This window comes from Dinoponera quadriceps, unplaced genomic scaffold (assembly GCF_001313825.1).
Source record: "Dinoponera quadriceps isolate SergipeBrazil2010 unplaced genomic scaffold, ASM131382v1 scaffold1308, whole genome shotgun sequence".
In the NCBI taxonomy this organism is placed as follows: domain Eukaryota; kingdom Metazoa; phylum Arthropoda; class Insecta; order Hymenoptera; family Formicidae; genus Dinoponera; species Dinoponera quadriceps.
The window spans coordinates 2,949,660-2,974,673 of record NW_014555613.1 but is presented as its reverse complement, the minus strand read 5'-3'; the positions used below and the strand labels follow the sequence as shown (position 1 = coordinate 2,974,673).

At 41.4% G+C, this 25,014-nt stretch overlaps 2 protein-coding genes across 10 annotated transcripts in view; one reads left to right on the top strand and one right to left on the bottom strand.

Annotated features, from left to right (window-relative positions):
- The window catches only part of LOC106744854 (serine/threonine-protein phosphatase 6 regulatory ankyrin repeat subunit B), a 21,989-nt gene extending 4,465 nt beyond the window's left edge, over nucleotides 1-17,524 (bottom strand). The window contains exons 1-12 of one of the 2 annotated variants that reach the window (XM_014619950.1): nucleotides 14,915-17,524; nucleotides 14,515-14,616; nucleotides 12,320-12,421; nucleotides 12,083-12,199; nucleotides 11,209-11,409; nucleotides 8,780-9,163; nucleotides 7,688-8,008; nucleotides 5,921-7,148; nucleotides 4,707-4,882; nucleotides 4,194-4,622; nucleotides 1,808-2,834; nucleotides 863-973 (exon numbers count right to left, since the gene is read on the bottom strand). In XM_014619950.1, coding sequence (XP_014475436.1) covers nucleotides 863-973; nucleotides 1,808-2,834; nucleotides 4,194-4,622; nucleotides 4,707-4,882; nucleotides 5,921-7,148; nucleotides 7,688-8,008; nucleotides 8,780-9,163; nucleotides 11,209-11,409; nucleotides 12,083-12,199; nucleotides 12,320-12,421; nucleotides 14,515-14,616; nucleotides 14,915-15,241 — 4,525 coding nt within the window. In that variant the 5' untranslated portion in view covers nucleotides 15,242-17,524. The remainder of the gene's footprint in view (nucleotides 1-862; nucleotides 974-1,807; nucleotides 2,835-4,193; nucleotides 4,623-4,706; nucleotides 4,883-5,920; nucleotides 7,149-7,687; nucleotides 8,009-8,779; nucleotides 9,164-11,208; nucleotides 11,410-12,082; nucleotides 12,200-12,319; nucleotides 12,422-14,514; nucleotides 14,617-14,914) is intronic. The other variant, XM_014619951.1, reaches the window with a different exon arrangement.
- LOC106744856 (acyl-CoA synthetase family member 2, mitochondrial) lies at nucleotides 11,805-24,754 on the top strand. Of its 8 annotated transcripts, XM_014619959.1 has the most exons (10): nucleotides 11,805-12,433; nucleotides 18,184-18,244; nucleotides 19,580-19,732; nucleotides 19,825-20,344; nucleotides 21,976-22,159; nucleotides 23,073-23,282; nucleotides 23,371-23,505; nucleotides 23,593-23,706; nucleotides 23,794-24,030; nucleotides 24,262-24,561. In XM_014619959.1, exons 3-10 carry the CDS (start codon nucleotides 19,630-19,632, stop codon nucleotides 24,559-24,561), a joined length of 1,803 nt encoding a protein of 600 aa, XP_014475445.1. In that variant the 5' UTR covers nucleotides 11,805-12,433; nucleotides 18,184-18,244; nucleotides 19,580-19,629. The 8 variants fall into 8 exon arrangements, with proteins under 8 accessions (XP_014475445.1, XP_014475446.1, XP_014475443.1 ...); XM_014619960.1 differs by lacking the exon at nucleotides 18,184-18,244; XM_014619957.1 differs by lacking the exon at nucleotides 11,805-12,433 and having other exon boundaries at nucleotides 17,831-18,244.
- Nucleotides 24,755-25,014: the final 260 nt, after the last annotated feature.

The following is a 25,014-nucleotide window of genomic DNA, read 5'->3' as shown; positions in this document are numbered from 1 at the left end:
GGGGGGGGGGGGGGGCAGGGGGGCGAAAAGATGCGGCATGCAGCTCGAAGGGTACGCGTCCTCCTTGCTTGTCCGGCTTGCATAGTTCCAAAGGCAGACGCATTACAAATGTCGCGCAAATGTTATTTGCATGCAAGGACATGAGAAGAAGGGAGAGGGAGCGAGGGGGAAATTCGTCCGGTGAGGAAGAAGAAACGTGGGGGTGCGCGTGGGACGGTTAATCGTGGAATGGGAGAATTCGATCGAAAGAGCAAAATGATCGTGCGGTTAATGCACATCATGAATCGAGACAACATCGACGTGTCCACTAGCATAAAAACAGGGTTCCAACTTACATGTAATATGTATAATATATATAGTAAGTAATGTACAGAGAAACACACACGTTTGTACATTCACATATCTGTGCGTTCATGTACCGTATATATGTACATATAGACATATATATGTACAGCGAGACGCGGGGATGCACACGGGCAGAGGCTGTGTGAAAGGAAAATACGAGCACATATGATCCGAACAATAAGTAATGCTAAATCCGGCAGCTCTATCGATATTGCGGCGGTAACGGGACGCCGGGACGTCGTTCGAGATTGAACAAATCGATTCAAGATAACACAAGATATTTTTTTTCCTTTTTTTTTTTTATTCGGTTTGGCTTCTTCGTGTCAGGCAGCAGTCTCAGCAGGCAACACACACTGGGCAAATGCACGATGCAGACGAGACGACACCGAGATGGATCGTGTCCTGCATTCAGTTTCGCGTGTGCCATTGCTTTTTTTTTTGGTTTTAGTTCGCTTTCCACTCAGTTACTTCCGATTAATCGTTTTTTTTGGTCTTTCTCAAACACAGCAAAACTTACTATCTTTGTTTTCGTCATAACCGTCATTCTTTTTCTTGTAGCGGCCGAAGCGACGAGGAGCCGCCGTTGCTGGCGTCTCCGTCATCCATTCCGTATCATTGGCCAACAAATCTATCATTGCAATTCATCCTATTATGATCTTGTATCGCTCCGCATGTCTCTGTGTATGATCGACACGGTGTGGACTTTGTTACGGTATGCTAGTTGGAATTTCGTCAAACGAGGACTCGAAGAAGTCTACGCGCACGAATTGACCGCAACCGTCAACCGGTTTTTCCGAAGGGGGGAGGACAAATTTTGCGATAGGACAGGGAAGATTACGTTATCGGGAAGTATATACGTTGGTCTCCACGAATCAATATAAACTAGACATTGAATCGACGTAATCTCGATGCTCGAGTGTTTCTGAATATTGATAACACCGAATGTTGATAACACCGAATTCAACGAGATTACGCCGGCTTTATTTCTAATATAAGAACTTAACATATAAGAACTAGCGAGTAGGAAAGAGAGAGAAAGAAAGTAAAAGGGAGAACGCGATTGCCGATTTATATAAAGGATGTACAAATTTACTGCGTCGTTAAATCGATGCCCACGCGACTTAGCAGCTGCGTGGGCGAGAGCGTTGTGTCTATATCCTGTTAATAAAACCAGTACCGCGTCGAAGTGACTGCCAATCTAAGATCTAGACCTACGTTAGATATCTACACAAGTTATCTACGGTGTCTACAGTATATGTGCGCGTATATATGTTTATATATATACTTATATACTATAGACGGGAGCTGTAAAATATTAATTAACTGCGCCGCTAGCTCTGGACTGGCGTCGAAATATAGTAAAAGAGAGAGAGAGAGAGAGAGAGAGAGAAATTGGCTAAAGAAAAGGGATGGAAGGTGGAGTCGGGTAGGAATATGCGCAGAAAATGCGTTTCGAACTTACCGTCGTAGAACGGAGGCTTTTTCTTCCTGTCATCGGCGCGCGCCTCTTGTGGCGTTTGATTCTTGAACGCCTGATTGAGCGCGACAAAGTGCATGGAGAAGCCGAAGACGAAGATGGCCAAGACCGCGAGGAATCTCGCGAGGTCCTTCATGAGATTACCAATGATGATGGCCCAAGGTCCGAAGAGATGATGAAACGACAGGAAGTCCAGTATTTGCACGCATGCTAAAAGGAAGCTCAGAGCGAAAAGCTGATTCCTCAGGTAGAGCAGAGTCGGCCAAGACTCTCTGGTCACGTACACGAAGCCCAGTAGGTGGAACGCCACGCCGAATATGCCGAAGAGCAGCACCGCCAGCTTGATCCAGCCCAGGCCGCTTTTGTCGCTGGGATTCGTCAGCTCGAACAGTAACAACCCCGACAGCATCACCAGCAGGCACCACTCGTACCAATACGGTATCAGACTGGCTCTCACCACCGGATAGATGGGTGTGATGCCGACCAACAGTAGGAAGACCATCAGGTAAATATGCGACGTGAGGTATGACATGAACTTAATGATCGGTACGTTGTTGTACTTGTGGCCGAACGGTAGGGCGAACACGAGCCAGACGGGCGGGCACACGAGGAAGGCGATGAACAGCAGGATCGTCCTGAACGCGTTCCAATTCAGGCTGCCTTGCCAGAGCTCTTGGAGGTAACGCTGCACCACCGTGTGCGCGATCACCTCCTTCTGCTCGTTCTCGATCAACACGTCCAGGAACTCAACGTTCCTGCGGTCCATCGACGTCAAGATCCTGCCGGCTGAATCGGCGCCCGCCGCTAACGCCAGCAATTCGGTCGCCATGGCCTCGCACTGCTTCCCGGCCGCGATCAAATCCTTGGCGCGTTCCTTCTCCTTTTCGGAGAGCTTCATGTAAATGTTGGACAGCTTGGCAGCCGTGTCGACCGGCGCGGGCGATACCAGGACGAACTCCTCTATCGGCTTGTTGTTGTGACTTTTGCTGCAGACCATCATATTGTAGACGAACTGAAAGAATAATGACAGTTTTGGTAACGCTCAAACGGAAATTTTAAACGCCACGTTTCTGGGCACATCGACACGTGAGTTTCACGGAAGCCATGCGCCGATCGACTATATTTCTCGTAAATTTTAGCAAATGTTATAGGAAATATTAAAGTTAAATATAACAATGGCTGTTAAAGTATAACTCGTCGGTACGCGGATGGAGAAAAATAATTTTGCTGTTTGTAGCGAAACCACCGTTGCTATTGCACATTCGTCGCGATAGCGATAAAATTTAATTGGCCAAAATTACCAAATTAGCGAATTATTTGTAATTAGAGCAGAAACAGTTTTGTTGCTGGAAAAATTTTGCCGAGCGAATTTGTCCAGCGCATGTTAATTTGCCATTGAAACAAAATAATATTTTCTTACATTTATTAATCTGTTCTTACAGCAAAATAACTTGTAAATTCATCAAAATAATTTACGCAAACGGCGATTAATATTCTTAACAAATCTCGTTGCTGTCCATAGTAACTGACAGATCATGCCGCGACAACATAAAATTTGCTGTGCCGGCAAATTATTTTTCCCCGTGTATGTAACACACCGAAACCGCACGACCGATGACGCAAATTAAGAAAAAATATTGAGAAGAAAAACATGGAGAGCACGAAAAGTGTGAGTTATTCAGTTTGGCTTCTAGGAGGCTCACATATATCGATGAATCATTCTACGGAGTAACATTCTGTTTAGAATTGATCGTATTGCGTTCAAGTTTCGTAGGAGAGCGCCGACCGCGGAACTTTGCACGACAGACACGCTGATCTCATTTTAAATAAACCATGTTAAATAAACTCCACGAACTATTCGGAAGTCATTTACTGTGGAAGTTAACTGTGCACTGTAGAAGGTAACGAAAATAATAAAACTGCCGATATACGGCCGCGCGCGGTGATATGGGCCAACCGTCAGTTGAACGCCGCTGATGTCTGAACACAGAAACTTAAGTAGAGTCATGATGCAAATGGGTTAAAATTGTCTTGAGCCAAACGTGAGTCAACAATAAATTTTCGTCGACGAAAACGGTACCGTTCAACCGCGTATTGCGTGCATACATAACATTAAAGTGCAGATTTATTAGTTCGGTTTGTCGACTTCGGCCGACGAAATGAGTAAACTTTCCCAATGTTCTGCTTCTTGAGCCTGCAAAATATGCGAAATTGCGACGCTGTGAGAATTTCGAAAATGTCTGGCCTCGGGTAACTTGACTCGAGGTCGTTTCCACGCGACCCGGATAGCTCGGGGCGAGCTTGTCCGAGTTGTACGTGTAGGCGAACTAGACGAAAGAGTTATCACTCTTATCGATCACACACGTCTTACCCTCCTGTCTTCCATTAGGGCGTATGTGTCGTGCTCCTTCTCCATGAGATACTTCAGCACGTCGTTGTGACCTTCGGACGCGGCGAACCAGATCGGCGCGCAACCGAGATTCGTCTCGCTCTTCGGGGATGCTCCGCTCTCGACGAGCAGTTTCACGACGTCCAGGTGACCGGCACGCGCAGCGCAATGAAGCGGCGTCCAGCCGTTCTTGTCGGTCGCGTTTATCTCAGCCCCTTGACCCAAGAGAACCTCCACCATCTGGTAGTGACCGTGGGTCGCTGCGATGTGCAGCCCGGTCTTGCCGTAACGGTCTGCGCTGTGCAGCAGCTCCGCCGATCTGCTCAACAGCAGACCGACGACGGTGATGTGACCGCCGAAGCAGGCCAAGTGCAAAGGATTGAATCCGTTTTCGGTGGTCGCCGCGTCTGCCTGCGATTAGAGTGTCCTCGTGTTTTATCATTCGCTCAAGTTAGATATTTACGAGCGGTATTAACGCACTTATCGGATTCCTACCTGGACACCCGCAGAGTTCAATAGTAAACGCACGACGTTCTCGTTTCCGGAATAGGCGGCCAGATGAAGAGGTGTCATCCCGGATTCGCTTCCTAATTCCGCAACCAGAGCTCCTCCAGTCGGTGGATCGGATTTCACGGTCCCAGGTATATATATTAGCAATTCTCTGACCGTATCTAGAAGCAATCAAACGCACGTTGGCCAGTCTTACCTCGTTTGTTACTTGCCAAAGTTTCGCTTCGCGAAATCCCAGGAACCTGAAGTCGATTCGAAGGGGGAGGAGGAGTAAAGACCATAAAACGTCACATTAGATGATATAACTTGTAAATATAAATGCGCGTGGTTATTTACTTCATTTGTATTCGTTATATCTTTGATTACATTTGGTGAAAAATGTTAAGTTTTGATATAATTTCGTGTTAATAATCAAAATGTTAATTTTTCAGTATTTATACTTTAAGAAAAGTGGCAAGCATATATGATACATGTGTAGTCGGCCATAGGACAATTGTAACAGTTCTTTTATCATATTTTGGAACATACAGAAGATACGATGAGGCGAATTTTGATTCACGAACATAATATACGGTAGATAATTAGCTAAAGTTGTTGATAGTTGTTAAGGAAAACACTATTTACATATATATACTATTTACATTTATTTACATATATGTAAAAATTGTACATGTGTGCATATTGTCTGACTATTTATTATTGCACGTGTCGCAAATCATGAATTGGCTTTGTAATATCTTTTGTACGTTCCGAAGCTTGTAAAAGAAACTGTTGCAACTGTCCTGTGGCCGACTGTACATAACTTACGTAACATACTGTACGTAACTCCTCTTTATTAAGTATCCTATCACTCATCTGATGATGGCCCCGCTTCTATACTTTGGCATCACTGATTTCGCACGTCACGTAATATTAGAAGAAAGTAAATACTTTATATGACGAAATGTGACGAAGGGGTGGATAAAAAATTAATTTGCGTGATACATTTCCCGAATGGCTCCTAACTTTAATGAAATAATTTAATATTAACTTAACTTAAAATTGAATTAGTTTTGATTTAGGTAACGTTCAACGTTAACTAAGTTTATTTTACAGGCCATTAACTCTTTTAACATAATTTAGTCGAAATTAAAAATGAACTTACCCAACCGCGCAAAAATCTGAAAATTTCGAGACCGTTTTACCAGATTCCTACTCACCGGCTTGCCCGAAGTAAGCAGCCACGTGTAGCGCGGTGACGCCGAGCTTTTTGCTAGAGATTCTCAGGGATTGCGACGACCTCATCACTTCCAACACCTGGCCGTGGCCATGTTGAGCCGCCAGATGAACTGCTGTGAAGCCCGCGCGATTTTCGTCGGCGCAGGACGCCCCGGCCCGCACCAGAGCTTTCACCACTTCAGCGTGGCCACCCTCCGCCGCCAGCTGCAGCGGAGTGGCCTCCGTCAGTTTGTTCCTGGCGGAGATCACGCCCTGTCTGTCGAACTTCATCAGTTCCTCGATTACACGGACGCTACCCTGCATGGCGGCGATGTGGGCGCAGGTGTTGCCGTCCTTGGTGCAGGCCATCACCAGGCTGGCGTGCCTCTGCAGAAAAAGTTGCGCCACCTCGGCGTAGTTGTTCATCGCCGCGGCGTGGATCGGCTTTTGCCCCTGGTCGTCGGTGGCGTCTATGCTGGCGCCGAGTTCCAGCAGAAGCTTGCAGACCTCCAACTGCCCCGCCCCCGCCGCCAAGTGAAGAGGCGTCTGCTTCCTCAGAGTGAGCACGTCTATCGCGGCGCCGTGGTCTTGCACGAGGAACCTCACCAGATGCGTGTAACCGTTCATGGCGGCCAGATGCAAGGCGGTCCTGCCTACGCGCGACTTGGAGTTTATGAAGGCCTTGTTCGCCAAGAGCGCGTCGCACACCTGAAGGTAGCCGTGCTCGGCGGCCAGATGAAGGGCGGATCTACCCTCGAGATCGAACACATCGACCCTGCCGTGATTGGCTAACAGTGTGGTCACCAGCTCCATGTGGCCTCGATGAGCGGCGATCAGCAACGGCGTCCAACCGACGGCGTTCTGCCGGTTCAAAGCTTTTTGTACTTCCGTGGCCGACATGCGGCTGATCATCTCCTGCAGGACCTCGTTGTTACCCGCAAGGGCGCAATGATGAAACGCCGATTCCTGAGCCTGCTTTGTTTGCAACGAGACGTCCGCACCGCTGTCGAGAAGTGCACGGACTATCGCACGATCGTCACCGGGAATAACGACTTCCGACGGTTCGATTTGGGCGGCGTAATGCAGAGCACTGGCTCCTTCGTTGGTTACGCTGTTCACGTAGAAAGTCGCCACTTCGGCGCCCTTCGTCTGCTTCACGAATTCGATCAACTGCCGGACCACGTCCGCTCTGCAACCCCTGCAGGCTAAATGCAAGGGCGTCTCTCCGTTCTGAGGGGGGGGGAGAAATAGAAAACTCGCGTCGTGAAATCGTCGTAAAAGAATCTTCGAAGTTTTAGAGGGATCAATTACTTATTTCTCGCAGCTTGAAATAATCATGCGGGAAAAAATGTGCTAGGATCAAATAAACGTTATTACCTGCTTTCCAGCTTCTTAAATCAAGCGATATTTTTATCAATTTTATATTTTAATAACTCGTAAATACTTACTTGAACGCAATAATATCTTAATTTAAATTACTGTATATAAGCGTAAAATGGTTTGAAATTTAAGAGAGTACTCACTAGATAATATTTGTTGCAATTGTTTTAACACATACAAGGAAATGTCTATTAATATGAGAGAAATATCATATTGTGTGTAATCAACATATTTCTACTATTAGTCAATATTTTCCAATGTATATTGGAGTGACCATTTTACTTGGATCAAGTAAATATTACTTGAGCGGTAGCCCTTTTTTTAATGTATATTTCAAGAGTGCATCTTAGAATTTATCTCAGACTTCATTTCTCGTCTAGTCAGCGTACTTTTGATTTGGCCATCGGATCGCCGCCGTCGTCAAGAAGTAAAAGTAGGGTCGCCAGGTTCCCGTGACTGGCCGCCACATGAACGGGCGTCTGACCGTCGTCGGTTGTCAAATTCGGATCGGCCCCAGACTTCAATAACATCAAGGCGCATCTGTCACCGTCCGGCACCCTGGCGGCTATGTGAAGCGGAGTTTCCCGAAGTTTCCCACCCCTCACGTGTACCTCCGCGCCGTATCCCAAAAGTGTCTCCACGACGGCCGGTTTAGCGCTTTCCACAGCTATATGGAGCGCCGTGTAGTTGTCATTGGTCACCACGTCCACCTGACAGAAAAACGCGGGACGGACTGACTCCCCGGGAGAAGCGTTTGGCAAGAATCACGTACAACCAATCGACGGATCATGAACGACCAATCGAAAAGAAAATAGAGACATTTTTCATGAGTCGGACGGAAGCACTCAAGAAATGTTTGTAGAAATGAGCGCTCTCATGTTGTTCCTTTATTCGCTATGTAATGCGTCAACTTAAAACCGTACAACTTTTGTATGGAATATTTTTTCCGAAAATGCGTAGTTTTCGATATTAAAGGGTTTCCACACTTATAATAAGTCTTGTGTAAGCACAAAAGATATCATTAGAGCCATTGGAATCAGTGCCAGCCGTCATCGAAGTTCAGCAACGGTGATCGCGACTCGGAAGTGGATGGATGATCCGAAACCACAATTTTTCTCTCCGTGCATGCATACTGATCGTTGCAGAAAGCTTTGCTGGGCACTTCTCCAACATGCTCCAACATCCTTCGTATTCGTTTCTTTTGAGTGCTTTAAGTGAGTTACAATCAACTTCCAGCAAGCTAACATGGCCGTTTATGACCTTAACAGGGTTAAGGTGCGTTTACGGAGCGCGCTGATCAATGCTAATGTCATTATATTCTTGTTGAGTATTCAATGGGCGATAAAATTAAAATGAAGGCGTTAGTGCTAATAGCGTATTCTTCGAGCCTTAGAATATTTCTCCACGCAGTTTACCGGACGTTTAAAAGCATACTTGCCGAGCGTTCGCCGAAAATTTTAGTTTCGAAGATGTAAACTCACCTTCTCGCCTCGTTGCAGCAAGGTACTGATGATACCCACGTGACCGTATTTCGCGGCCGTGTGAATCGACCGGGCGCCGCGTTTGTTCGGCATGTGTAGATACACGCCTTTCTTAAAAAGCATAGTAGCGCATTCCGAGTGACCGTTGAGCGACGCTATGTGCATTAGAGTAGAACCGTCCTTTGTTCTCTCGAAAATGCTCGCCTTGAACTTATCAGCCAACAACTCGATTATAGATGCATGACCGTTCTCAGCAGCCAAGTGCATAGGCGTCCGATCTTGATGATCGGTGATCGAAGCGGACGCGCGGACACCGTAGAAATATTTTACCAGAGTCTCGTCACCCTCGGCGCTCGCTATGTGTAACGCGGTCTGTCCGTCGCCCTGAAACAACCCGAGTCGAAATTTTTAGTCCTACTTGAAGTCTAATTTAGTTCCATATTAAGTTTTCGAAGGCCTTCCATCGTGCTCCTTTGATACTACAAATGAGGAAATTATTGTTGCCGTTTTCTTCATTTGAAGACTTAATGTAGAATTAAAATTTAGACTCTGGAGATTTCAACTCCTATTTGTACCATTAATCCTCCGATAATAAGATCGGTCGGATCCATATTTTAGTATGTTTCCGCAAAAATACGTTTGTGAAGCGTTATATTCAGATATTTTACATTTTGCGATATATTTTATTTATTTTTAAATATTTCTTGATTTACTATAAGAATAAAAAGTATCTAGTCGGAAAAATTAGTTGAAAATCTACAAAATGCGTCTACGGGTCGGATTCGACCTATATGAACTTTGTTAACCCCTTGACATACAAATTAAATGGAACTTAATGCGACCAAAAAATACTATTTAATTTCGCTCAACTGAACAGTTACGTGAAAGCTGAGAAAGTGTACATTTTATTTTGAAATTTGGATTTTTATTAATCAGATTGATGTTAACAAAGAACCGAAAAAAGCGCTTGACGAGTCAGACTCGTCAAAGTCTACAGTGGCCCATGAAATGAATGACGAGTCAGACTCGTCATTGTATGTCAAGGGGTTAAAGAAGCACTTATTGTATTCCTTTATTGCTACAAATAATAACTTATTTTGAATTCCTCTCCTTGAAGATTTAATGAAGAATTTAAAATTTCAATTCGATGAATCACTTCCAACGTTATAAGCAGTTGCGACGGCACTTTACGTCGCCTAATTATACGTGCACATGTAACTCTTCAAAAAACTCGACGTGACTACAAAAATATATTTTTTCACTTCACACCGCACGATTACAATACGATAAATTGCTCACGTCGTCAATCCTCGTCCGATACCATTCGACGTCTCGCGCGTGCCGATTTGGAAAAATGCGGTATTTCTACGAGGAACCAATGCCCGTACTTTCTCCTAATACATGTCGTCGTTAACTGAGAACTTAGTCCTGCGTACATGGTTACCTGGTGGACGCAATGCGACAGTCATTCTCATGCATTACGCATGCATGCCCTCCTCATGCATGTTCCACTATTAAATTTTTGTGACGCAATTAAGACTCTGTGCCGGGCACATCGTCGTGCGTCAGCGAAGGACACGTTGGCACCATAAATTATCATAAAAAGAAATTCATGAAGGAATTTGTTCCTTTTATCATACTTCTTTGTATGTTGCACACATTGGTGGCGAAACACACTGTTGATCGAAACCGAAAAGAGAAAAACGAACGTGCTTTCCGAGCGAGGTAATTATTTGATACGAGTGAAAGCAGTACGCGAAGGGTAACCTTTACGACCTTGTCGCAAATTTTACGACCTGCTCCTAATTATTGCTCATTTAGGAACATAAACTCGCGTCTTGTAGCAATGTTTGTAGTAATTTACAAGTCAGTCACGTGCGGTATCTCCGTATGTGATCGATCTTCTCGAGTTCTGCGCTCAATTCGCCCGCGATGTTGAAGCTTAGGTACGAAATAACGTCGCAGGTTGTCGCGGAGATGTGTGAACGGAGTGACACGCGACATTTCGAAAATACCGTGCAATCAGCAATGTCGGAACATTATTATTGTTCGATCATTACTAGCCTTAATTTCTTTCGCGTCTAGGACCTTCGTGCCTAAAATTTCACCGTCGTATTTGTTTGGCTTCCAAGTTAGCGCCGCATTTTGGAAACAAATCCATAAAGGATTCGGCGCTTGGAAGTTATACAAGTTAAGTATTTATTCATGCCGTAAAAACCTAAAATTTTGCGTAATGTAATAAAAAATGTATTAAAAAATATTCCGTGTCCTTAGGGCATAGAACGTCCTCTGAACATCTTTAGGACGTCCCTTGGAGTTCTATGCTGTTATGGGTTCATATACGGCACCACAAGATCCATGCTTCTGATAACTTGATATATTTGGTAAGTTTTGTTGTAGATGCGAAACCTAATACATCATTAACGTACGTTTTGCATGTCGACGGACGCGCCGTAATCCACCAGTATCCGCACCATGTCGATATCTCGCCTTCTCGCAGCCAAGTGTAGAGCGGAATCACCTGCAGGTGTGGTGGCCCGAAGCTGATCAGGTGCTTGCTGCGCCAAAAGTTCCCGGCACATCGATTGATTGCCAGCCTCCACCGCTAGCAAAAGGGGTATCTTCCCTTTCTACACAGAGAAATGACGAGGTGAACTTAAATGGTTTTTCGCGTTTATTTGAAACATCGTGTATCCCGATATGTATATCCGAATAACACGTGTATTTAAGAGACTTCAAGACTCTTTAAAGAATCTTAAAGACTTGTTAAATATATTGTATCTTATCTAAAAGATAACGATGTTTTAGGACCACTTAATGTTGTTTGAGTGTCTTCAAAGGCGTTTTTGTTATTGATATAGGTGACCGTCGCGCATTCATCGATATCACTTGAAATCGGTGACGTCGCGCCATTGCGACATGGCGTATGGCAGATAAAAGGAAGAGGAGGTGGAGGTGGAAGACAGTCAAGGAGGAAAAAGCAAACTGGAGAAGAGTTATAGCGCCGTCCCGTACCAGGTAGCGATCTCTCGGCAGTTGTCACGCGAGAAACGCGAACGCGAAACGGGAGCATCGTGCCGCGACTATTGCGGAAAAATCTTTATCTACGTCCAATTCGGAGTTTTGGGGCTAGCACGAACCGTCTTGTTACGGCGCCATGCGATTCGATTGATTCGTTTTGACATATCGAGAGAAGATCGACCCGACGACGGCGGCGTGACTTAACCGCGACGTATTTCGCGCGTCGAGTTCTTATTTATCTGTCGCGTGATCCCGCGAGATCGGTGTCATCCTGTTACTTACGCCGTCGACCTTCAGTCTGATATCTCGTCCAGCAGCACCCAATAGGGCTCGCAAAATCGACGTGGCGGTGCCCGTTTGTCTTGACGCCACCAGATGAACCGCTGTTTGCTGCCTTGGCTGCGCATAGTGACGCATGTACAGGGTTAGCGAGATTATATCGGAGACCAGCGGATTTATATCGTCGCAAGGAGAATGTTCGCAGTTCTTTAAGTTATAAAAATAATTGTGTATTCGTACCCCGCCGGTGGCGTATGGATCGACGCCCCTCTTGGACAGTAGCAATTTGACGACGTCCTCCCTCGAGTACATGGCGGCGATGTGGAGTGCATTGTAATTATCCTGTGGAAAGTGGTGCGTGTGCCCATGAGACCTTTATATTTCTTGAATTTTTCTAGAAACTATACATACTCCCTATCTATCAAGCAATTTCCTATAAATCCGCGAATTGGCTCTATCATATATCTGTGAACGCTTGGGAAGAAAGCGCGATGCACGATTGCACTTTTCTGTTATCGCACAATTTCCTATGTCTCACATAATGGAATCGTAATCGTGCTCGATGCACGGAGAGTTTCAGGGGAACAAGTAATAAGATGATAAGGCCATAAATTTTGTATTGCCGCACCCATAAACGCGAACTGATTTAATGGCGTTTCGACCTTTCGATTACAGCGTGTGTATCAGCATGCTATTTGATAATTATATCGAAGTCATCGTGGGAGTGGTAGACATAACACGTCGATAGTTGCAAATATGATCGACGTGTCGCGCATAAATGCATGAAAAAAAAAAGAAGTAGCCGCCAAAGCTAAAAACTAGATCCGACAACTGAAACTGAATCCCACGGATAGATAGAAATTAGCTGTCCATATAGTCCACAACTGAAATTTAGTTAATTGAACTAATTATTTATATCCCTGTGCTTAGTTTTTAGTTTCCTACAGCTAAGAGCTAAGTCTGGTAACTAAATTTCTCAGTTAAATTATATGCTTTTCCCGTGTGCGAAGCGAAAGCTTTTACCGCACACACAAATTAGCGAATATTTATAAATTTCCTCAGCGCGGCGTCACGAAAAAATTTCCGAGTCACGACGAAAGCTGTGACTCATAGGGCATTTCAAATCGATACGTTTTATTGTATAGGTTCTATGAGATTGCTTATTTCTCAGAAAAGTTAGCATTAAGAACGGAGTCATCCGTCTGGGTGGCTTCGTCAGCGATATCAAACGTGAAAGGTCGTCGCAGCTTTAAAACCGCTGATGGACAACCTTAACGGGTTAATCTACCCTAAAAATCAGATTGCTTTTTCATTGTGTTTGATCGAAAGCCAAACGGCCTACTTGCTCCCTCACACGAACACTCGCTTTGTCCAGTCGGTCAGTAAGCACAAGCTCCTTGGCCTTGGCCCTCCTTCACGCAATCGTTTCCTTCTACGTGCCCCGAGCGACTAGACTTAGCACAGATTAACAAGGCTCGATCATTAACTGTGCACGTTCCGCAGCACGCTTCACTTTCGCAATAGACGCTGTATCACATGCCATTGTCGCGTAATCTCAGCAGGGAAAACTTCTCGTATTAGCAATGTCAAAGAATTTAGCAACAGAAGATAATGTAAATTTTGACTGGCCAATTTCTTATTTATTTATCTACCAGTTTACTAATTCAAGATTGCACATGCGCGAACGCCGATAGCAAGAAGTTCAGTAGCGTTTGATATTTAATTCAGTAATTCATGAACCAGAAAATATATGATAAGTATATCATGAAAAAATAATTTTAAATAATTTGAGTATATCTCGGAAATGTAAATAAATCGCAATTTTCCTCTCTTTTTGAGCGTGTGTGAGTGCAAACGTATGCGATGAAATACTATTAACTGATAAATATTGAAATTAATTAATAATATTCTATTAATTACTGATCTGAACTGATCCAACATTATCAATCAATTGCGAAATTCAATTGACGTCAGTCAGTGTTATGTTCACGTCAGTAATTGATAGAACATGATTAATTAATTTGAATATTTATTAGTTACTGATGCACCTAATCAATATTTTTTCTTAAAAGATAATTCCGAGGTGGTCCAATATTACAAAATTTTATAATTTTTATTATAATATTTTCTCTGTGTTGGTAACTAAATTTCAATTGTATCATATAGATTATAATTCTTTCTTTTTTCATGTGATTAGTAATTAAATATATTATAATCTTGTAAAAGATAAATCGACCAGTCAGCTACCAAAGTTTCCTTTTCCAGACGGGACAATTCGAAAAATTCATGCCCCGTATGATTGGTCCTATTTTTGTCGCAAAAAAAGGGTAACTCGCGGCTTCTCCGTGAATTTTATCAGAGAACAGTCTCCTGCATACGATTGATCAATCGAGCGACTTGTTTAACTCTCGCGTTTATCACCGTAGAGTACTTGCGTTGTTCCTGGCAGTAACGTCGACTCCAAGCTCGATCATCCGATCGAGCAGCGCGCTGCGGTTGTCTTTCACCGCGTACATCAACGGCGTCATTCCCGTCGTCTGCAAAGAAAATAAGCCCCCGTCTAAGAATATGCGGGAACAAATCGTCGTGGGCGAGAAGCTCGTCATGCAATTCTCCTACTTATTCGATTATCTCTTCCGCCTATCAAAGATTTCCCGCTAAGCTTCGCCGATAAATATCGCGCGCGCGGAATATATAAATCATCCGCACAGAGGAACATTGTACATTCTCTCGGATTGCTGAAATCTGACTTGACCGTCGCGGTTTCGTCGATGCCAAGAAATCGTATCGATCGAAACATGTCATCGGTCTATTCGCTGAATCATTTCGACTAACCGGATCCAGAACGCCGGCGAGAGGCGCGATGAAGCTATCCTCCCCCGCGCTCTGCACCGTCTTCTCCAGAGATTTGAGCAGCTGGTCCACGGGTGCCCATTCTCCGCGAGCAGCCAGGCCCAGGAGTCTCTGGGCCCCTTCTCTGGCGGTCGCACCGGCGGAGCTGGGCTTGCTTCCTGGCTGCGAAGGTTCTCCTCCGGCCGCGCCGCCATTACTTCCCGTTGCCGAACCACCATCGTCCTTGCCGCCCGACGGGCTCTCTTCCTTGCTGGAGGGACTCTTCTTGTCGTCCTTGCCTCCCGGTGGTTTCTTGCTGTTGCTGCTCATGTTACACCGTACGATCCCACCGCGCAGAACGCGAGCATGGTTCGCTCGAGCGACTCACTCTCGTCGAAGATCGTGCGCGTCGTTGACGCTCGTGCCGCACGAAGAGATTACGGCCACCCGGTGGACACTCTTGGGCCAATGTGTACACGTTACACTCGCCGAGGATGGAAGACGGTTTCCGAGGTTTATCACGTAACGCGATTTCAGAGAGTTTTGTTAGACGAACGATAGAGAGGCAGCTCTGCCTCGTCGCCGAGATGACCCCGAGTGAAAAGTATCGCCAGTGAACGCGAGTAGTAGCAAGTACTCCGAAAATATTATTCGGCGTTTATTTCGATAGATGCGATACGCTTAGAGAGATGTAATACGCTCAGATACGAGATTCGATCGATCGTCTTGTTGTTTAGTCTCTATTTGTTCTCGGGTAGAGTTCGAGCGAGAACGTTGACGGTATCAGAGTGGTGTTCACGGCACGGTTATCCTGGCGATTCTGAGGACGGTACGTAGCCGAGAATGAAGAGAGGGTTGCTTTTCCTCGGGCCTCGCTCGCCCGCTCGGCAGGATCGACCAATCGCTGACTCGTTCTCATGGTTCGTTAGGGTAACGTTACACCAACACTCCCTTACCATTCGATTTGCACGGATTGCCCTCGGCGCACACAAGCCAATCTCGCGGTAGGCCGTGCTGGTCGTCGTCGTTTGCAGGTGAGGTAAGGTAAGGAAATTGTGTGTGTAGGTGGTGGTAACGAAGACGGAGGTAGGACGAGAGTCGCGGTGGGGCTGTTAGGGGTTGCCGTCGACACGCGACTTCCGGACCAGTCCGGCAGGCACGCTATCCGGCTATCTCGAATCCACCGGACTCTGCTACGGCTCCGAATAACCTTCCTCATTCTTTTTCACCTTCTTTCGCCCTCCTTAGCCGGGACCAAGGGCTCGCTCGTGCATACTCCCTATTTTTCGCACTGGACATGTCTCCTTGACGGCATACTTTCGTAATGCGAGATAATACAAACTGCGCACGATAAAAACGCCTGATCTAACCCATATCATAATCTAATATAATATCCAGAGTGACATCTGCAGTTTTGCGATAGATAGCGAGTAAAATTCACACGTATTGAAGTATTAAGAGAGAATACTGAATTTCAACATAAGAACTTTGAAATGTAATAAATTATCTTAAAATAAATTATAATATCAGGCTTGTTGTTTCCTCTGACTTATATGCTTGTAAAGCGCATGATGATTATATACAGGCATATGGGACCTACAGTTTAACGCTGACTTCAAAAGGTATTTTTTGCAAGAGGTTCTTTGAGCAGATATACTCTGATGGCTTGCCAAACCGTCCAGAGAAAACACGAGCATACATAAATTTTTCCGGTTTTGCGGGGAATCGGACCCGGGACCTCTAGTGTCGCAGACCAATGCGCTATCTACTACACCAATCACGCGCTCGACCTCTATCGCTATTAGAAAATATATTTGAACCTTATACGCTAATTAGTAAATTTGTCACAAAAACAGTACTTCGGTTTATTTCTTATGTTTTGTCGATAAGCAGCCACGAAAATTGCATTCCATACGCACAGGTCACTCGGGTTTTAAATTTCAAGCCACGTGTACGAGATTCATAAAATTTACACTCTTTGCAAATCACAAGTTGAGAGAGAGTCGAAAATACAGAAAAAAAAGCGATATCCGTGACTAGGATTTAATTGTATTTTTTCATCACCGCTCGCTTCCAATTTTTTAGCTGCTATACTTGTAAATGATGTTTTATTTTCTGATATGAACTGATTGCCGTAAAATTTCTTTTCTTTACTTCTGTCTTGCCGGATCGGACTTTCTCTTAAATGCTTTTTCTCCATACATCTGTTCGAGCCAAAATTCGAGGAAGAATTAAGTTCGAACAACCGTTAGAAGTTATAATTCTTACTTTACGAAGATATACGCATATTAAAGTCATTGTATATATTTCATTGAATTCTATATTGTATATATAGGAAATCTCGTTTATTTTGTTTATTTATTTTATTTGAGCATCCGGAGACTTCCGAATACAAAGAGATTCCCGCGCGCTTCGATCTCTATATTTGAGCGCTTTAAATGATCGGCTAGTTGTTTATATTAAACTGTTTATAACTTTGTCAATATTTTGAATTTCGAAATATCGCTATAAGAACATATTCTTGAGATATTATATTATAAGAATATGTAAAAAATAAATAATCTGTTTTTTAAGGTGCTAGACCAGAATCCTCCGACGATAATAGTTGGAAATTAAGCAATGAAGCAATATAGCATTATTTACGAGGAAACGTTTGGTGTAAATCTAATTTTAGAATTTTTTAATTTCAAAATCAGTCGTTTAACGTTAAATTATTCTTACATGGCTTTTCTTAATTTGAATTGTTAAGTAACAAATCGATATAATAGGTAATGAGGGCATGCCTTTTAATAAACAATAAATGTGACTTCAACGAATTCATAAATGGAATATTGATTAGAGTTTATGTGTGGAAACATCGATACATAAGTCATTATAATGAACAGCTTGCTTGCTTGAAGATTATATGTTTTTCTAGCAACGTCGCTTTCAGTTGTTTTTCACTTCAACGATATGATACGATACGAAGCGTGTGTGTACAAATTTTTCAGACAAACAAGCTGATAAACGCAGAATGATTGTAACATCCGCATTGCAGTAAAGTCGTTCGTTGTATATCATTTTCACTTTGGTCGCGTCCGTTTCTACAACCGATATATTCTCGCGCGGAACGCATTAAGTCATTTTACATGTGTGTCGACAGCATCATCTATATAATCTATTCCAAGCATAAGTTATCTTGGTGTATATTGTGAAATATTTAAGATAAAAAAGAAAATAATTATCACTGCGCATTGAAAGTTCTACGAAATTGAGAGGATCTTCTTGTTAAGACGGCAGTTTTGGAAGTACGGTTTGGAAGTTTTACGGAATTTCTCTAGACAATGAAAACACGTAAGTATTGGCGTTTTGTACGTTTACTTACTTATATCTTAACATTAAAAGTATAGCTATTATTCCCTTTGAATGGTATATTATACATCAATATTTAATCAATACATATCAATTATTGAATATTGCATATCGAAATAGTTTTGAGTTTACTGTCCTGCGGTTTGCACCAATTCTGCTGATCTAAAACAAATGAGCGAAGAATCATTTTAATTTATACAAATGTGGTTATATGTTGTCCATATCACGATTAATAATGCAGTTCAATGTTTAACAAAATAATGACGTTTTAGATATCAATACATATAGGACTTCGCTATTTTTAAATGACATGAAGCTGTGAAAAAACTGGAAGATATTGATATAATTATGATAAGAACGATGGCGATAGAGACAAAGGCTACGAATATTTTTATTCAATATAGATGTTAATTGGTACAGTAGTTTCTGAGAAAAACATGAGACTAGTTTGAAAAATAGGTTTTGAGAGGAACGCGTTTAAAGTTTTAATAAGAGATACTAAGTAGAAAAATAATTGATTACCTTAATCTGCTATATCAGATTAATAAAATGAATCTTCCTCTTTTTTCAAATTAATCATTTCAAGCCGCCTTTTTTTCTTATGCAATCCTAACCTTTTTTTAAAGTATCGTTTCTCTCATTTCCAATGATTATTCTCATTACTTTCATCATCTTCAATATTGATATGTATCCTTCATTGATTATGCAAACTTGATTTTCTTATGTATTTTTAAGTTAAACTGTTTGAACTTTGGTTACTTTATTAATCAGTTTTTATGCTCCTTTATCACCGATACTTTTTTGCTTTTCCTTGACATAATACAATTATACAAACTAGGTCTTTTCTCAGATAATGAGGCGTCTTATAACCATGCTACAAAGTATATTATTCTGAAAATGTTTTGAATTTTAGAAAATCTTTTTATACATTCAGTTTGAATACATAAAGAGTTAGAAAAACGCAGAAATAAAAATAAAATTCAAGTTTTTTGGTTCTTCTAGACTAGAAGATCTTTTTAAGTAAATCAAACAAGTTAGCGAAAAACGAAAATTTGTAATAAAAGTAGCAAGCTTATATCACTAAATATAAATATTTATTACAATGTAAATAGAATGTAAATTTCAACATAAAAATTTTTAAGTAATGTACTATGTGAATATGTTCGTACTCTGTAAGTGTGTTCGTTTAGAAAATGCTGAGACCATTGATAATTATAAACGTAAGATAAGAAGAAGATAATACTTAGGTAAAACTTTTTAAAGCTAAAGCGTCGAAGGACTTAACGTGCACAGTCTTTATTTTGCTTCTTAACTCAGCGAACTGTTTCGTGTAAGTGTAATTCGTGTAATTTTTCGTCGACACAACGATGTTTTTCCTACTTAAATCGATCTCGCGATACGTCGCACCCGGCAATTTGAATCGCCGTTGCTACGCACGATGCTTCTCTATATTGCACGGTGACTTGAGAGGTGAGTAAATAAATTAGGAGCAATTGTGAGTATGTGGTTATTATTATATTTAGCATTTGGCTTTACGCAACAGTCATGATAAATCATTCCAGACGAACATCAGCCTCGGAGATCAAACATACAAATTAGGACAAACGCTTCTCACCCGATCAAACTCGCTCACATGTTGAATCCCGGTGAATCTCCCTTGTTGGATGACACCATCGGACAATTGTTAGGCAAAGCGGTAGCTAAGTGGCCGGAACGAGTTTGTGTCGTATCGCAGGATATTCGGGTAACATTCTCCGAGCTTCTTCGACGGGTCGATATGTTCGCCGCAGGCCTTAAGAAGTTAGGTTTGAAGAAAGATGATCGGCTGGGCATTTGGGGTCCGAACGATCTCGAATGGTACATAGCTTCTTTGAGCGCAATGAGACTGGGCCTGATCGTTGTCGCGATCAATCCTCTGTATCAACAGAACGAACTAATATATTGTCTGCAGAAAGTCAAAGTGAAGGCTATTGTCTCCCCGGACTCGTTTAAAACGAATAATTATCCGAAGATGTTGCTCGCCGTCAAAGAAATGTGTCCCTTTATGGAACATATTATCGTTTATTCCAAGGATCACATAACGTAAGATATTCTACAGTTAATACGCGTTATCGCACTCCTAAATAGACGTTTTCGTGTAAAGACTTCTTCCTGGGAAGTAATTGCCGAAATCGTACAAAATAAAATTTTTCGAAGGAAAGTTATTATCTTTACGCGTCTCGGAGATGATAATTATTAAACAAGTTTTTCGAGGTTTCTTTTCCTGCTTCCTCGTATTATCTGCACCAGTATATCTCTATTTAATTTTATTAAAGGAAGATAATATTTTCGTATAAAAAGTAATTTCATAATAACGCAGTTATTATTATCTCGAGCAGTTACGACAGCCTTTTAGAAAAGCTATGAATCAGAGCGAGCGTCTACGATTTTTTGTGAACTTCTAGCATATTTGCACATTAGAGTGCACTCGCTTCATCTAACTTTGTCGTGACTATCGCGTGAGCTCTAGCACTTTAACTGACGGGAACCTTTTGCTCAACTTTACAAAATGGACGACGAACATGCCGTGACTATTGTATCAAATCTCTTGTATATGCGCTCGCGCTTCTTTTTTCAAATATCAATATCTTTTGGAACTTGTGAGATACGGAAAAAATTAATACGAGTTAATTTTTCGCCATCGTTTTAGTCATTCAAGCTGCACACGTTGCTTTTCCTTTCGAACGCTCTTCAAATTTTCTTTACTTCAACATGAAAAAAGAAATTCAATTTATAATAGAATGGGAACCAGACGAAAACTCAGTGACGTGAAACATTTTTTCTGTTATCGCAATTTAAAACGTTCGTTTGAATATTTAGCTATGTCAAAACTAAGCTGAAATAACTGAGAATAATTAGTCAATAGAAATCTCGTATATCAATCTTTCTATTCTACTTATAATTTAGTTTTCGTCTGGTCTTCAGATAATAGAAAAGCTGTTACATGAACTGAGTATTTTTCCTTGAAAGAGAGAGAAATAAAGAGAGAAGTAAAGAAAGAGAGAAAGAGAGAGAGAGAGTGAGAGAGAGAGGGGGAGGGGGGGGGGACAAAGTAGAATGAAATATAAAATTTAATTAGGTACGAATTATACATGAATTAAAAAATATGCACTGTTACACCTTAACGGTAAATTATATTAATAAGTAGTCATTGAAATGTCGTAACGATTTGTACTTTGATATATTCGCTAGTAAACGGCCAAGGTATAAGAGTATTCTGTTTCACGGCATATGAAATAGCGTATCGATCTAAGGTCAAAAAGAAGGCAAAGATTGAACGACCGCTGGGGTAGGGTAATAGAGTTTAAAGCGAAAGCGAGTTTCGATGTCAGGGCGCCAGCAATTTCGCAAAGCAACTTCGTCAAAACTCCTTTCTGCGTATTTTTGTCGTGGACCATTACTACATCACTCGAATATTCTTCTCTAGATATTTAAAGAAAAAGAGACTTCTCGTTGCAATGTCTTCTCTTTTATGAATAGGAATATCGTTCACTAATTTCGATTAATTCACAAATAAGATAACCTTGTTTTACTGGTGAATTAAAACATAATTAGATAAAGGCCTTATCAAGCTTTATTTATTCGCGCTATTCTTTATCTTATTTACTCACTGATATACTACATTTACTCGTTGAGAGAGCGATTTAAATATAACGTCTTACGTCTATTTACAGTGGTATCCGTCGTTTCGTCGATGTCGAAGCACTCCCAACGAGAAAGGAAGTGGACGCTATCGCTGCTGAACAAACTAAAATATCTTGTTACGACGCATGTAGTATACAGTTCTCATCCGGCTCTACCGGCCAGCCCAAAGCGACGCTCATTTCACACCATTCTGCCGTGAATAACAGTAGAGAAGTAAGAGATGCAAACTATATTGTTAGCTGTTTGATAATCGTAGAGGAGACAAGATGGTATTACAGCTCCTCTTAATATTTCCACTATTAGATGGCAAATTGTAGCGATTACTTATGGAATCATTTATTTATTAGCCCGTCATTATGTAATTGCGCTAATATGTCAATAGCCGGCATTCGTTATGACGCATTCTCATTCTTAAGTATTTCGAAACGTTTTCATGGTATATTTTAGCATTTAATTATACACATTCTTTTTAAACTTGACATTATCGCATAAATATGTATATATTTAAATATTTTGTTCATTATTTAATATTTTATTTATAGTGCTGATAATATGATCTATTTTTAGAAATTTTCTTAGTTTTAAGCATTTCGAAACGTTTTCAAGGTATATTTCAGCATTTAATTATACATATTCTTCTTAAACTTGATATTATCGCACAAATATGTGTATATTAAAATTTTTTCTTCGTTATTTAACATTTTATTTATAGTGCTGATAATATGATCTATTTTTCGAAATTTTCATATTAAAGTAGTTATTCGATAATTCCCACCCTGCCATCAGTCACTGGCACAAAAAAATAAAATAGTGACTGCTTTTTGGTAAAAAAGGTGATAGAAAATCTTCTCAGACATCAAAACAATGACCAAAAGAAACATTTTTTGTCAAATTCTAAGAATAACTAAGATCATTAAAGCAAAAAATTAATACTTACTCTAACCTTCCCAAATTTGTCACCGAGTCGTTTTAGCAAAGCTATTCGAAATTCATCTAGTCTTCTCTCTCTTTCTCTTCGTTGTTCTTGTCTTTCTTTCTCGTGCCTTATGGATGTACAATCGAGAATTGCTCTGTATATGTTGAGAGAAGTCATTTTATTTCTTTCTCTTTTCCTCTACGACGATAGGCTGTGCGAAGGACACTAGAATATGTCGATGGCCAAATATGTTGCAACGTGCCATTTTTCCACGTATTCGCGCTGCTAATGTCTCAATTAGGCTGTCTTCATACGGGAAAGACCCTTGTTCTGGAAGCGCGTTCCTTCAACCCGATAAAATCTTTAGAGACAGTTGTGAAAGAGAATTGCACTTGGATGTTTGGAACACCTACTATGTGGGTAAGTCGAAGTAAAGATGCCATAAATTTTCACTTGATATCGAACTAATTAAATGGCGTCTCATTGCATATGCTTCGATCGCCGACAGGTGAACATGATCGATGTGCAGCAACGGTTGCAGTTACCGATTAAGAGTCTTAGAGTAGGATGTATCGGTGGTGCGCCAGCTTCACCAGAACTTTTCAAGAGAATACGAAAGATACTTGGCGTGGAAGATGTATTGGTAAATTTAATCGTAATAGAGCGAATAGTTACTATGCTAGTAGAAGCGAGATGAATTGTTCATATTGAAGCAAAACCTTGGTTACAGCCTTTATATGGTCTTACGGAATCGACAGGCATAATATTTCAAGCCATATATGGACAGGACACGAATCTCTCAGACACGACCGTAGGTTATTTGGCGAATCATGTTGAAGCAATGGTAAGCATCGAGTTTTCACTCTCTTCTGATTTTACACCGATTCCAAGGGTAACTTCTAATGCATGTTATTATGCGTTTTGCGAGTAGGTGGTAGGTAAAAACAATGTACCCGTTCCCTTTGGTGAACCTGGTGAACTCTGGGTACGCGGATATTGCAATATGATAGGTTACTGGGAAGACGAGGAAAATACGAAAAAAATATTAACGCAAGACGGTTGGTTGAAAAGCGGCGATCAATTTATCCTAGAGGAGAACGGATACGGTCGTATAGTCGGAAGACTGAAGGATATCGTTATTCGAGGAGGAGAAAATATCTTTCCCAAGGTGAGATTATAGGTGCATCTTTATTGTTGCATAATTTACTCTATTCGATCGTAGATAGTATAAACTTCTAAGAGACATTTTTTAGACATTAGAGTTTAATATATTTAATATAATGCATTAAAGACGTTTCTAGAAGTTCGTGCTATCTGAAATTTGTTTTGCTAAATCATATTTGATGTCAAATTCGAATTTGATTAAAAAGAAGAGGAGTTTATTAAATATATTTGGCAGGAAATCGAAGACTTCTTGTTGACTCATCCCAAAGTAATGGAGGCGCAAGTTGTAGGAGCGTATGACGAAATTTACGGAGAAGAGGTGTGCGCGTGTATTAAATTATATGACGGCGAGAAAGTAACAAAGGAAGAGCTGAAAGAATATTGCAGGGGCAAAATTGCGCATTTTAAAATACCACGTTATGTAGAATTTATAGATGAATACCCAAAGACAACCAGTGGAAAAATTCAGAAGTTTCAATTAAAAGAACAATTAGAGAGCAAGGGTGTGATCCCGATGAGACCAAAACTCTCTTAACAATGTCGAATATTATGAAAATTATATTTACGACATACAATATCCGCTTAGGCGAAATATGCGTTGGATATGAATAGATAAAATGCAATTTTTCATTTTTTATTTTTTTGGGGCAATTTATTTGATGCAATATATATATATATATATATATGTATGTATATAATTTACAACAATAAAAATCTCGTTGCATAGGCTGGACATGTTTTAACGTTTCAACTTTGGTCAAAAAAAGACTAATTAAAAGATATCCTAAATCAAGTCCTTTAAGGCCCAAAAATGACGTCGATGTGTCAATCTACGGAACGACATATTTTGACTATCATATTTTGCCGTCTTATTGACGGCAAAGAAAGAAATAATGACCACGTTCAATAGGATTCAACGTTTAATTACGATTAATAGCGATTAATGATTATTGCAATAAGGCAAACTATATTGTGTACATCAGTGATT

Bases quoted from the DNA above. Each gene is read 5' to 3' on its own strand.
- LOC106744856 (XM_014619958.1), top strand. From the start codon at position 19,630: ATGTTTTTCCTACTTAAATCGATCTCGCGATACGTCGCACCCGGCAAT. The intron at 20,345-21,975 runs GTAAGATATTCT...GTCTATTTACAG, and splicing joins TATTCCAAGGATCACATAAC to TGGTATCCGTCGTTTCGTCG. The intron at 23,707-23,793 runs GTAAGCATCGAG...TTTTGCGAGTAG, and splicing joins CGAATCATGTTGAAGCAATG to GTGGTAGGTAAAAACAATGT.